Source organism: Cyclopterus lumpus, chromosome 18 (genome assembly GCF_009769545.1).
Source record: "Cyclopterus lumpus isolate fCycLum1 chromosome 18, fCycLum1.pri, whole genome shotgun sequence".
NCBI lineage: Eukaryota > Metazoa > Chordata > Actinopteri > Perciformes > Cyclopteridae > Cyclopterus > Cyclopterus lumpus.
Genome location: NC_046983.1, coordinates 892,501 through 907,069, shown reverse-complemented (window position 1 = coordinate 907,069; position 14,569 = coordinate 892,501). Strand labels below are relative to the sequence as shown.

Below are 14,569 nucleotides of genomic sequence, written 5' to 3'. Positions count from 1 at the left end.
AGAGTATTTCTACAGTGTGGTATTAGTACCTTTACTGGAACAGAGTATTTGTACAGTGTGGTATTAGTACCTTTACTGGAACAGAGTATTTCTACAGTGTGGTATTAGTACCTTTACTGGAACAGAGTATTTCTACAGTGTGGTATTAGTACCTTTACTGTAGTAAATGATCTCGATGTTCATATCTACTCCAGTAAACCTTTATTTTGTAAAGAAAAGGAAAACGTTATTTAAACCGGAAGTTCCGTGTGTGTCCATGAAGTCCAACTTCACAGTTCCGCCATTACAGCGACCAGCTGGCAACAGAAGCTCCTTTAGAGAAGATCCTCAGTCTGTGAAGAGACTCAAACACAACAACAACAACAACAACAACAACAACATGCGTCTTCATGTTAGTTCACGTTTATAACAACACCATGAGACTAATAACATTTATATGTAAAGATGATTCTAATATTGATGACAGGATCAATGTTCATGTTGATGAATCTCAGTATGAATAATGAAAAGAAGGATTATGGATTCTCATGGCGGACGCACTGGCCTCTGATTGGCCCGAGGGGACGGGCTGCAGGCCAATCAGAGAGCACGCTGGGGGAGGCTGGCTCTCCTAGCAACAAGAGGGAACTGCTTTTTTCTTTTTTACTTTTTTAAAGAGCTGCTGGGAAAAAAAACTGCTGGAAGTCAGAGTTGTTGTTGTTGTTGTTGTTGTTGTTTGTTCAGGTGATGGGTGCCACCTTGAGGCTGAGAGTCCTTCCTTAGTATTCAGGGAGCACACGAAGTCCCAGAAGGCCGTAGAGGGAACCGAGTAGGTTCTCTACATCAGTCACAGCGGCCATTTTAAAAAGCTGCTAGCAGCAAAACAACAGACAGCAGAAATAATGTAAGAAAACACAAACAGACCAACAGGGAAGGCCAGCGAGCTAACTCAGTACCGTTAGCATAAAAGCTAACCCAGTACTGTTAGCATAAAGGCTAACCTAGTAAAGTTAGCACAAAAAGCTAACCCAGTAACGTTAGCACACAGGCTAACCCAGTAAAGTTAGCACAAAAAGCTAACCCAGTAAAGTTAGCACAAAAAGCTAACCCAGTAACGTTAGCACAAAGGCTAACCCAGTACTGTTAGCATAAAGGCTAACCCAGTACTGTTAGCATAAAGGCTAACCCAGTAAAATTAGCACAAAGGCTAACCCAGTACTGTTAGCATAAAGGCTAACCCATTAAAATTAGCACAAAGGCTAACCCAGTATCGTTAGCATAAAGGCTAACCCAGTACCAACGAGGCTTCGCCCAGCGGGATTCTGGGATACGACCAGAGGGTTCGCCCCCTGCTGGTCAGCAGAAAGAAAGCAGGTTGGTGGTTGACTGGTGATGTCACAGCCAATGAGATGAGAGCAGGTCCTCCTCTTTTTGTTGATGGAGTTAACCTTCTCCTCATCTTCCTCCTCCTCCTCATCTTCCTCTTCCTCCTCCTCCTCCTCTTCTTCCTCCTCCTCCTCTTCCTCTTCTTCCTCCTCTTCTTCTTCCTCCACTTCCTCCTCCTCCTCTTTCTCCTCCTCTTCTTCCTGTTCTTCCTCTTCTTCCTCCTCCTCAGTGAAGACACAGAGCTCTCTTCCTCTTCCTCGGCTGTGTGGAGGCCAGCAGCAGGTCGGTGGCGCCCTCTGGTGGTGGAAACAAATACTTCATGATTATAAATCATCAAGTCTGGTGTGGAACGTTTATTTAGTTTATTTATTGCAAATATAAAATGTGTAGAGAAACAAAGTACTTTTACAATATAAATATAAACTACTTACTGTAGAGCAGTGGCGGCTGGTGGTATATATGTTTAGGTACGGCCATCCAATCAAATTCAGCAAATATTTAAGTTTATCTTTCTTAGTTATGTTTATCTTGTCTTTTCTGTCTTTATTTTCGTTATTTGTGTACATATGGACAAATCTAAATAAAACATTACTATAACATGTATTAATAACGACCTACTGCTACTAACACCATTAAAATAATTCACAGAAATACAGCTGAATGTTTTTTTCTGGTTTCACTCGTTGGTTACGTTAGCATTGTTAGCATTGTTAGCATGTTGAGACTCTTTGTGTTATTATGTTAACACACATAGAAGTTTAATTCCTAATAATCCTATCAAAGTGTGTGTATGTGAGTGTGTGTGTGTGTATGTGAGTGTGTGTGCGTGTGTGTATGTGTGTGTGTGTGTGTATGTGTGTGAGTGTGTGCGCGTGTGTGTATGTGTGTGTGTATGTGTGTGTATGTGTGTATGTGTGTGTGTATGTGTGTGTGTGTATGTGTGTGTGTGTGTGTGTGTGTGTATGTGTGTGTGTGTGTGTGTGTGTATGTGTGTATGCGTGTGTGTGTGTGTGTGTGTGTGTGTGTGTGTGTGTGTGTCACACTGCTGACTCAGGAGGATCAGATGTTGTTAATCCACGTCCTCCCTCTCAGTAAAATCTGTCTCCTACCTTCTGGTCTCAACTATACTTCCATCCTTTACTGCTTAAAAGTATTAATACCACACCATAAAAATAAAGGAAAGTACTAATACCACACCATAAAAATACTCTGTTCATTGTAAAAGTACTAATACCACACCATAAAAATAAAGGAAAGTACTAATACCTCAAAGAGACACAAATCAACTCCAAAGAGACACAAAAATACTACAGACATAAAACAACTACAAAGAGACAAAAAGAAACTACAAAGAGACACAGAGAAACTACAAAGAGACACAAAACAACTACAAAGAGACACAAAACAACTACAAAGAGACACAAATAAACTACAAAGAGACACAGAGAAACTACAAAGAGACACAAATAAACTACAAAGAGACACAAAACAACTACAAAGAGACACAGAGAAACTACAAAGAGACACAGAGAAACTACAAAGAGACACAAAACAACTACAAAGAGACACAAAACAACTACAAAGAGACTCAGAGAAACTACAAAGAGACACAAAACAACTACAAAGAGACACAGAGAAACTACGAAGAGACACATATAAACTACAAAGAGACACAAAACAACTACAAAGAGACACAAATAAACTACAAAGAGACACAGAGAAACTACAAAGAGACACAAAACAACTACAAAGAGACACAAAACAACTACAAAGAGACACAAATAAACTACAAAGAGACACAAAACAACTACAAAGAGACACAGAGAAACTACAAAGAGACACAAATAAACTACAAAGAGACAGAGAGAAACTACAAAGAGACACAAAACAACTACAAAGAGACACAAAACAACTACAAAGAGACACAAATAAACTACAAAGAGACACAAAACAACTACAAAGAGACACAGAAACTACAAAGAGACACAAATAAACTACAAAGAGACAGAGAGAAACTACAAAGAGACACAAAACAACTACAAAGAGACACAGAGAAACTACAAAGAGACACAAAACAACTACAAAGAGACACATAGAAACTACAAAGAGACAGAAAACAACTACAAAGAGACACAGAGAAACTACAAAGAGACACAAATAAACTACAAAGAGACAGAGAGAAACTACAAAGAGACACAAATAAACTACAAAGAGACACAAAACAACTACAAAGAGACACAAAACAACTACAAAGAGACACAGAGAAACTACAAGGAGACTTCAAATGACCAAAGACGAACAAAGAGACGAACGCTGAGGTAGGAAACCAGGTCAATGTTTATTCTGATTGAACGTGTGATTGAACAGAATCATTTCTTCACATTGACACAGAAGGAGTTTTTAAAGTGCGTCTCCAGCTCATCTGTCACTACCTGCCCAGGTGAGGTGGATCCAGGCGGTATCATCTCCTCTAATCTCTTTATCCTCATCAGGGTGAGTCCGCAGCTCCAAACACTCCGTCACTTCTTCTCATCCCTCCATTTTCTCCTCCTTTCTCCCCAAACTTTGCCGGATTTAACGGGGTTAAAGGGTGGGGGTGGGGGGGGATACTCCTCTGTTTCCACGGCGATGGGTTTGACGGGCGGCCGGTGGATCTAGGCCACGACACCGAAGGGGGCGACAGATTATCAACTGGCAGGTGAGGACGGGGATTATACAACATACATTCAGAATGATCATAAACATACTTTATGATGCTTTTATTTTGAAGAAAGTGATTTTGATTGGAGAAACAAAATGCTGATCAACGGTTCGACTGAATGTTTTAAAAAACCGAAAGCTTAGCATCAAAATGTGAGCAGATTTAAAGAGGAACCCGTACAATTATAATTCAATATGATCATTTATTGTCTTGATTAAATCACATATCCAGATATCGTTTAATTTTACGCTTAAAGTCTTAATAAAAAAGAAAGAGCTTTTTCATTTCTTTCATTTAATTCACACAAAATACTCCAAAATAGGCTCTAACGTGATTATTTCAGATCGACTATATTTATTGAAATGCCAGGAAACACGCAGCATCGTTATATATAACATTATCGGAATATTAAATCTTTTTTTGCTGTATCGCCCAGCCCTATGGACAACTTCCTGTTTCACAATAAAAGCCGCCGAGCACAAGGCGGGGTTAACAGAAGGTTAGTCTGTTGGAACATCACAGTTTAACCCTCTTCTATCAATATTTACTGATCAATAATCATTCAACATGAAGTTCATCAGGATTCAGTCATGTGACACGGGGGGAAGACCACCAGCACACCTTCAACCTCCTTGTTTCCATCATCTCTGCTGTTGTCTTGTAATCTCTCAACAGGAAGTCACAGGACAGAATACCTCCATGGCCAAAGTGACTCCGCCCACCATCGTTGTACAGGACATGGAGGAGGAGCCAGGTGACAGGTGAGTGGTTGTAATGACTAGTAATGAATGGATGCTTTGTTTTTGACCCAAGTGGAAGTTCTATGGGTCCTTGAAGAGGTTCTTTCAGGTTTAATGAGTTCTTGAGAAGGTTTAAGTGGGTTGTTGGGTGGGACTGTACATTCCAGAGGTCCTTTAAAGGATCTAAGTCTCCTTAAAAAAAAGACAGATGGGCTCTTGAAGATGTTCAAAGTGGCTGTTAAAAGGTTTGAGGGATTCACAAGGGGGTTCTGGGGATCCTTCAAAGGATTTCAGGGTCCTTATAGACGTAATATGGATCCTTGAAAATGTTCTATGGGTCCTTTAAAATGTTAAAGTGGTCCAGAAGAGTCGGTGTGGATTCTCTGTATCTTTTAAAGGATCCAGGGGTCCTTGAGGAAGTTGGTTCCTAGAAGATAACCTATTCATTCTCTATGAGGTTTCCTTGAGGGGATTTATGGGGTTTGTGAAGCGGTTCTGTGGATTACAGGGGTCATTGAAAGGATATTTTGGTCCTTGATAAAGTTCGAAGGGGCTTTTAAAATCTTTCAGGGATCCACAAGTCTGTGAGTAGATTTAGGGGCCTATTGGAGAGTTCTAAGGCTAACTCTAAAACATAGATTTTCTTTACTTCAACCAGAAAAACAGAAAAAACTATTAGACTTCCACAAAGATCAAAGATTACTACGTCCTGAAACTTCAACTTCTAAAACTAGCAAGTCAATATCAATATTAAAGTTAAACACTGATATCAACATCAAAAGGATCATCTTGTTTTCAAGATAAAGTGCATGTTCTGTTGATGACTGCAGATTGAAGCTTGATGGATACGTCAACCAATCCATGGAGTCACCGACCTTTGTGTGCATGACTCAACAGATTCACTGTGGCCATGATCTCTGCATCAGATGCCCAGATTCCATCATGAGAGAAGCCAGAGGTGTTCACATATTCATTCACATACACAGACTTTACGAGAAGGGAGTGGTTGTTCTTGTCAGGATGTAGCTGATGGCCCGGGAGTAGCTGTTCACATCATCTTTGGTTTTATATGTACGCCGTGGTGGTCCAAGGTCCTTTGTGCGTCCACAGTACCTAACCGTATACCAAAAGAGTGGTGCTAAGATACTTCCTTCCTGAATTTGGAAGTGGGTTGAAAGTCTTGGTCTGCTTGTGTTTATGTGAGATGTTGACGTCATCATTGTCTGGTTCTTCACGTGGTCTTTTGAGGCTCTTTTGCTTTGGGCTGTCATTGGCCGAGTTACTGGGAGAATCATCAGGGGACTGGGGTGGCGGAGAAGCCTCTTCATCCTGGTAAATCTTAAGGTTGCTGGGGTGGTAGGTGTTCCTCAATATCTTGTCAGTTGTTTTTGTTCTTAAGTTTCATCCCTTGGTCAAGGATTCCACAACCAAGTAGGGTCCAATCCATCGTGGATCCATCTTTGAACCCATGCGATTAATACAGCGCTGATTCTTGATTTAAATGGAGCCAGCAGTGATTTCATTTCTGCGGTTATGTCGGCGATCAAAGGCACGCTTCTGGTGTTCCTGGGCCGAGTGGATGTTGGTACTGACGGTTGAGTGGAGATTTTTATGAATGGTTGTCAGCGTATCCAGCACATCAGGATTGGTATCATCTGAAAGGGGCATGGGGTCAATCTGAAGGTTTGAGGTCCATAGGAAGCGTGGCCTTCCGTCCATACATGACCTCAAATGGAGTGCATCCAGGTTGAGGCCTGGGCCAGAGTATACCCAAGTTTAATCTGGCCAGGGGTTAATTTGGCCTGTTATACCGGGATCCTGGAGTTTAAAAGGTTTAAAAGGTTTCCTAACATGTTGATAATGTTTTATGGGTGCTTATGAGGTGGTTCTGAGGAATTTGGGATTGTTTAAAATATTGAATGCTTCTCTTAGAAAGTCTTGAAGGGGTCCTCGAGAAGTTTGAAGGCTAATTGAGACTTTTTACTGGTAGTTTGAATAGTTGAGTCACTTGCAGTCTGATTCTGTTTCAGAGCGGATCAAAGAGCCGGACCAGGAGTTCTGTTTAATGTCAACAACAGCAACAACAATGAAGAAGAGTAACACACACACACACATACACATACACATACACACACGCACACACACACATACACACACACACACACACACACATGCACACACACACACACACACACACACACACACACACACACGTGACATCCATCCTGTGAATGAATCCTGAGCAGCTGACTCACATGTCTCTTGATATAAAACAATACAAAACACACAAACAGTTTGCGTGATGCGTTTCCTGTTATCCTCCAGGGAGGAGAAGAAGAAAAAGAAGAAAGAAAAGAAGGAGAAGAAAGAGAGGAAGGAGAAGAAGGAGTAAGTGAATCACTAGAACTAAAATTACAGCTCACTGTTCTGGTCCTGTGAGTTGGATCTGTTTCCTCCCAGGAAGGAGAAGCAGGAGAAAAAGGAGAGGAAGGAGAAAAAACAGAAGGAGAAGGAGGAGAAGGAAAAGGAGAAAGAGAATGAGAAGGAAAAGGAGAAAGAGAAGAAGGCCAAAGAGGAGGCGTGAGTTTGGTTTATTACGGAATCAGAAACATATGTTAAAGACTTTGTTTTTGTTTACCGAAATCATTCATGAGAGAAGAAACTAATATTTATTATTCATTACTGTGTCCAGTCCAAAGGAGATCGCAGTGATTGATCCGGCAGGTAACACCTACTACCACTGGCTGGCTGTCATCACCATCCCTGTCATGTACAACTGGACCCTGATCATAGCCAGGTAACAGCTTCTCTCCCACCCTAAACCTGAATATAATCAGAACCAGAAACTATGCAAATACAGTTGAGCTGTGGAGTCCAGAGGTAGGTGCTCCCAAGGTCAGCAGACAACCAGGCTACGGTCCCAATAATGCCAGTGGAAACCAGGTTTAGTGCCCAGTAAATACCAGGTTTAGGTCCTGACAATGCCAGGTTTGGGTACCAACAATGGTGGTAAGTGGACCAGGTTAAGTCCTGACAATGCCAGGTTTGGGTACCAACAGTGGTGGTAAGTGGACCAGGTTAAGTCCTGACAATGCCAGGTTTGGGTACCAACAATGGCGGTAAGTGGACCAGGTTAAGTCCTGACAATGCCAGGTTTAGGTACCAACAATGGTGGTAAGTGGACCAGGTTAAGTCCTGACAATGCCAGGTTTAGGTACCAACAATGGTGGTAAGTGGACCAGGTTAAGTCCTGACAATGCCAGGTTTGGGTACCAACAATGGCGGTAAGTGGACCAGGTTAAGTCCTGACAATGCCAGGTTTAGGTACCAACAATGGTGGTATGTGGACCAGGTTAAGTCCTGACAATGCCAGGTTTGGGTACCAACAATGGTGGTAAGTGGACCAGGTTAAGTCCTGACAATGCCAGGTTTAGGTACCAACAATGGTGGTATGTGGACCAGGTTAAGTCCTGACAATGCCAGGTTTGGGTACCAACAATGGTGGTAAGTGGACCAGGTTAAGTCCTGACAATGCCAGGTTTGGGTACCAACAATGGTGGTAAGTGGACCAGGTTAAGTCCTGACAATGCCAGGTTTGGGTACCAACAATGGTGGTAAGTGGACCAGGTTAAGTCCTGACAATGCCAGGTTTAGGTACCAACAATGGTGGTAAGTGGACCAGGTTAAGTCCTGACAATGCCAGGTTTGGGTACCAACAATGGCGGTAGGTGGACCAGGTTAAGTCCTGACAATGCCAGGTTTGGGTACCAACAATGGCGGTAAGTGGACCAGGTTAAGTCCTGACAATGCCAGGTTTGGATACCAACAATGGTGGTAAGTGGACCAGGTTAAGTCCTGACAATGCCAGGTTTGGGTACCAACAATGGTGGTAAATGGACCAGGTTAAGTCCTGACAATGCCAGGTTTGGATACCAACAATGGCGGTAGGTGGACCAGGTTAAGTCCTGACAATGCCAGGTTTGGGTACCAACAATGGTGGTAAGTGGACCAGGTTAAGTCCTGACAATGCCAGGTTTGGGTACCAACAATGGCGGTAGGTGGACCAGGTTAAGTCCTGACAATGCCAGGTTTGGGTACCAACAATGGCGGTAGGTGGACCAGGTTTAGGTCCTGACAAAACCAGTTTTAGTTCCCAACAATGCCAGTGGTTTCTCTTGGTTTGGTGCCAAAGGTGTCAGTGGTAAACCAGGCTCAGAAATGTCTGCTTGCTGCAAGTTTTGCCCCAACAGTAACAGGTTTGAATCCCTAATGTCAGTGGATATTAAAAGTTTTTTCGTCCCCACAATGTCAATGAGCCACCAGTGAGGTGAAACAAATCTGGGTCCCAACATCATCGATGGTGTGCCATCTTTAGGTCCTGACACAACCAGGTGAGGATCCCAGTAATGCCGGTGGGCCACCAGGTTTAGGTCATAACAATGACAGTGGTCAAACAGATTCTGTCCCGTCTATGTCAAGTGGCTTCCAGGTTTCGGTCCCCATGTTGTCTTCGAGTGGCCATGTGGGTCTTGTAGTCTTGGTCCCTTCACACAAATGGAGTTGTGCAGGTTCTCTTTAAGTAGTAACTGCCGGGCCATATAATGTGGGTTCTTGTGTGTTTCAGGGCGTGTTTTGAGGAGCTCCAAACAGACTATTTGGCACTATGGTTCCTTGTGGACTTAACGTGCGACCTCATGTACATCGCAGACATGATCTTCAGAACAAGGACTGGTCCGAACATACACATACACCAACCGATTGTTAGATCTACATGCATCCAAATGTATCGCAGGTAGAAACTCGCTTGTTTCCGTGTGCGTAGGTTACCTGGAGCAGGGTCTGCTGGTGAAGGACGAGCAGAAGTTGCGTGAGCGCTACATGAAGAGCGTCCAGTTCAAAATGGACCTAGTCTCCATGATTCCCACCGACTTGCTCTACCTCGTTTTTGGCCTCAAATACCCCGAAATACGCCTGAACAAGCTGTTCAGGTTCAACAGGTAAACGCAAACATTGAGTCTGGTTAACAGTTTTCACATCAACATGTACAAGAAGTATGAAAAAGTACTCATAATGCAGATTGGCCCCTCTCAGAATGTAATCTTATTAAATGTTTTATATTATTATAATATAACTATGCACCCGTTTAGTATTTAACATATAACTGCAACATATTTTATGAACTAATATCTTTTGTGTGCTTAATATACAAAGTAATTATAAAGTTGTGAAGTCAAATGTAGTGCAGTAGAAGTAATCTGTTGCATGAAAGTACTTCCAAAAGTGTACATCAATAATTGTGTGAATATACTTTCCACTCTTTGTGTTCACATGATGAACCACACTCCATGTAGACTTGTATAATGTTTTGACTTGTGATGGTGTGTCTCTTTTTTCAGGATGCTGGAGTTCTTCCAGAGAACAGAGACCAGGACTAACTACCCCAACGCTCTCCGTATCTCCAACCTCGTCATGTACATCGTCATCATCATCCACTGGAACGCCTGCCTCTACTACTCCTTCTCCAAGGCCATCGGTGGGGTTGCTGGTTTGAATCCTGACTGTTTTTTTATCAGCCGTTGCTGTATAGAAGCCTCTGACACTTCTGTCTTGTCCCGTCCCTCCAGGTTTCGGTGCTGACAGGTTTGTGTATCCCGACCCAGCAAATCCAGAGTTTGGTCGTCTGGTGAGGAAGTACGCCTACAGTATGTACTGGTCCACACTGACGCTTACCACCATTGGAGAGACTCCGCCCCCCGTGGAGAACTCTGAATACTTCTTCGTTGTCACGGACTTCCTGGTGAGTGTGGCTTAATGGGTCAGTGATCTACCAGGTTTGGGTCGCCCCGAAGTCAGTAGTCTACCAGGTGTACATCCCTTCAATAAGCTATCAGTTTAGGAGAGACCATGTCCCCTGTGGAGAACTCTGAGTACTACTTTGTTGCCTCTTCCTGTATTCTCTTCTTTTCTCCTCCAGGTTGGTGTGTTGATCTTTGCCACCATCGTCGGTAATGTTGGTTCGATGATCACCAACATGAACGCTGCCAGAGCCAACTTCCAGGCTCGCATCGACGCCATCAAACAGTACATGACGTTCCGAAAGGTGAGTTAGTCGACCAGTCACTAGTTATGTTTATGTCCAAAGAGGACAGCAGTTTGTGTATAAATGTAATCATATTTTCATGATAAAGGATGAATTACTAAAAAGTCAAATGTGTTTCTATCAAACACGGTTGTTCAGGTGACGAAGGACCTGGAGAAGCGAGTGATCAAGTGGTTCGACTTCTTGTGGACCAATAAGAAAGCAGTGGACGAGAGGGAGGTGTTGAAGTACTTGCCTGACAAACTGAGAGCTGAGATCGCCATCAACGTCCACCTGGACACCCTGAAGAAGGTCTGCGCCCCCCCTTCAGCAGAAGTCCTCATCACAAACTGACTGGATCTAAAAAGAAAAACCCACCAGGTGACTTTGTTCTGGTTCGTCCTGCAGGTTCGTATCTTTGCGGACTGCGAGGCCGGTCTGCTGGTGGAGCTGGTGCTGAAGCTGCAGCCTCAGGTCTACAGTCCGGGAGACTACATCTGTAAGAAGGGCGACATCGGCAGAGAGATGTACATCATCAAGGAGGGAAAACTGGCCGTCGTTGCCGACGACGGGATCAAGCAGTTCGTCGTCCTGAGTGACGGGAGCTACTTTGGCGAGATCAGCATCCTGGCGATTAAAGGTAAGATGACGTCCATCAGTGGGGGAAGAAGTATTCCCTTCACTCATAGAGACGGCGAGGAACCTTTACCTGTTCCTGAACCAGTCTCAGTGTAGTCCTGATCCTCGACCTAACCTCAGTTTAGTCCTGGTCCTCTATAGCAGCGGTCCCCAACCTTTCTTGCGCCACAGACCGGTTTCGTGTAAGACAATATTTTCACGGACCCGCAATAAATATGACGTAATAAATATGACGTAATAAAATGATACGACCGGCATAAAAACAAATATAAAGTGCATAAAAATACAACTCACCAATACACTGAGTTAGTGGGAGCCCTGAGCCTGTTTCTCTGAACGAGCTGGTCCCATCTCAGGGTGATGGGAGACAATGACACCCGACAGGTGCTCTTTATGTCCGGTCTACTCCGTCAATTAGTTCTGGTGGCTTCACAAAGACAGGATGTGGAAATGGAAGCAGCGTTCAGTGCTTTGTTGGCGATCTCAGGATGTTCTGCTTTGATTTGAATCCAGAGTTGTTGTCTTAATAAATGAACCTCGCGTCAAGAGGGTCAGACGCACAGACGGATGTATTCGGTCATTTTTCAAAATAAAACATCTTTCCGACCTTGATAATCAATCCTGATCCTCTCTAGACCTCAGTGTAGTCCTGATCCTCTATAGACCTCAGTGTAGTCCTGATCCTCTATAGACCTCAGTGTAGTCCTGGTCCTTTATAACCTTCAGTGTAGTCCTGGTCCTCTATAGCCCTCAGTGTAGTCCTGGTCCTTTATAGCCTTCAGTGTAGTCCTGGTCCTCTATAGCCCTCAGTGTAGTCCTGGTCCTCTATAGACCTCAGTGTAGTCCTGGTCCTTTATAGCCTTCAGTGTAGTCCTGGTCCTCTATAGCCCTCAGTGTAGTCCTGATCCTCTATAGACCTCAGTGTAGTCCTGGTCCTTTATAGCCTTCAGTGTAGTCCTGGTCCTCTATAGCCCTCAGTGTAGTCCTGGTCCTCTATAGACCTCAGTCTAGTCCTGGTCCTCTATAGCCCTCAGTGTAGTCCTGATCCTCTATAGACCTCAGTGTAGTCCTGGTCCTTTATAGCCTTCAGTGTAGTCCTGGTCCTCTATAGCCCTCAGTGTAGTCCTGGTCCTCTATAGACCTCAGTCTAGTCCTGGTCCTCTATAGCCCTCAGTGTAGTCCTGGTCCTCTATATACCTCAGTGTAGTCCTGGTCCTCTATAGACCTCCATCAGTAAACAGACCACCAGAGAGAATATGGTCTGTTTCTATAGAGTTCTTCTTAAAGCTCCAGATGACATCATGTCGGTTCACCAGAACCACCTTCAGCTCAGACTCCAGTGGGGCCTCCAGCAGAGACCAGCCCACCGTGGAGAGACCCACATCCAGCAGAGACCAGTACACCATGGAGAGACCCAGATCCTGCAGATACCAGTCCGACGTGGACAGACCAAGATCCAGCAGAGACCAGTCCACCGTGGAATGAGCCAGATCCAGCAGAGACCAGTACACTGTGGGCAGACCCAGATCTGGTAAAGCCAAGTCCTCAGTGGACAGAACCAGATCCAGCAGAGACCAGTCCACCGTGGACAGACCCAGATCCAGCAGAGACCAGTCCGACGTGGACAGACCCAGATCCAGCAGAGACCAGTCCGACGTGGACAGACCCAGATCCAGCAGAGACCAGTCCGACGTGGACAGACCCAGGTCCGGCTTCAGTCTCGGACCTGCAGTCCAGAAGATCATCATGTGTTTGTAGCGTTGCCGTCGTGTGAGAACCTCGTATCTGGAGGTCAAAATCCTTAAAGTTCCCCTAAATAGTTCTTCTGGAAAGCCAAACGGCTAAATAAAGTTGTTGGTTCCTTCCCTCACGCTGCGTTCACACCAAAAGCATTGTATATATATACATATATATTTATATATATATATGTATATATATATATAAATATATATATATACATAAATATATATTAATGTTATGAACCCAGATACGAGGGCATTAGATGTTCCGACGTTTGTGGGACAAAGCAGAACTAGTGGTTATTTCTTCCACTGTTTCCACGGAGATAAGCCATGGAGAATATTCGCAGCATAACAGTCCATCTTGTTCTCCGTCTTGTTCTCCGTCTTGTTCTCCATCTTGTTCTCCGTCTTGTTCTCCGTCTTGTTCTCCATCTTGTTCTCCATCTTGTTCTCCATCTTGTTCTCCATCTTGTTCTCCGTCTTGTTCTCCATCTTGTTCTCCATCTTGTTCTCCGTCTTGTTCTCTGTCTTGTTCTCCATCTTGTTCTCCATCTTGTTCTCCGTCTTGTTCTCCATCTTGTTCTCCATCTTGTTCTCCATCTTGTTCTCCGTCTTGTTCTCCATCTTGTTCTCCATCTTGTTCTCCATCTTGTTCTCTGTCTTGTTCTCCGTCTTGTTCTCCGTCTTGTTCTCCATCTTGTTCTCCGTCTTGTTCTCCGTCTTGTTCTCCATCTTGTTCTCCGTCTTGTTCTCCGTCTTGTTCTCCAACAGGCAGTAAAGCAGGAAACAGGAGAACGGCGAACATCCGGAGCATCGGTTACTCCGACCTCTTCTGCCTCTCCAAAGACGACCTGATGGAGGCGCTGACGGAGTACCCCGATGCTAAAGCTCTGCTGGAGGAGAAGGGGAGGCAGATCCTGATGAAGGACGGACTGCTGGACCTGGAGGTACGCCCCCGCGCTCCGTCACGGTAACCCCAAAGAGAGGCCCAAAGCTCAAGCTGGTTGTTCGTCCCCCAGGTGGCGGCGCAGGGCCCCGACCCCAAAGAGATCGAGGAGAAGGTGGAGCGGATGGCGAGCACGCTGGACGCCCTGCAGACGCGCTACGCCCGGCTGCTGGCGGAGCGCGAAGCCACTCACGGCAAACTGAAACACCGAGTCAACCGGCTGGAGAGGAAGCTGGTGCCGCCGCCGGGGGAAGCTCCGCCCCCTCCGCCGGCCGAGACTTAGACGAGTAGAGAAGAAGAAGAAGAAGTAGAAGGAGGAGGAAGGGCACTGACTCCAGATTGAACTGCTGCGTCAGC

The 14,569-nt window shown here is 44.6% G+C and overlaps 1 protein-coding gene across 1 annotated transcript; it reads left to right on the top strand.

Moving 5' to 3' along the window:
• Positions 1-4,765: 4,765 nt before the first annotated feature.
• Positions 4,766-14,495, top strand: cnga1b (cyclic nucleotide gated channel subunit alpha 1b). The gene is made up of 15 exons (XM_034557702.1): positions 4,766-4,827; positions 5,174-5,191; positions 6,837-6,902; positions 7,132-7,194; positions 7,267-7,386; positions 7,499-7,603; positions 9,431-9,537; positions 9,629-9,803; positions 10,203-10,339; positions 10,431-10,603; positions 10,781-10,906; positions 11,045-11,197; positions 11,294-11,525; positions 14,038-14,213; positions 14,286-14,495. The coding sequence occupies exons 1-15, from the start codon at positions 4,766-4,768 to the stop codon at positions 14,493-14,495; spliced, it is 1,923 nt and encodes a 640-aa protein (XP_034413593.1).
• Positions 14,496-14,569: the final 74 nt, after the last annotated feature.

Excerpts from the sequence above, each read along its gene's own strand:
- cnga1b (XM_034557702.1), top strand. The coding sequence starts at position 4,766 with ATGGCCAAAGTGACTCCGCCCACCATCGTTGTACAGGACATGGAGGAG. Across the intron at positions 9,538-9,628 it reads GATCTTCAGAACAAGGACTG|GTTACCTGGAGCAGGGTCTG; the intron begins GTCCGAACATAC and ends CCGTGTGCGTAG. Across the intron at positions 9,804-10,202 it reads AAGCTGTTCAGGTTCAACAG|GATGCTGGAGTTCTTCCAGA; the intron begins GTAAACGCAAAC and ends CTCTTTTTTCAG.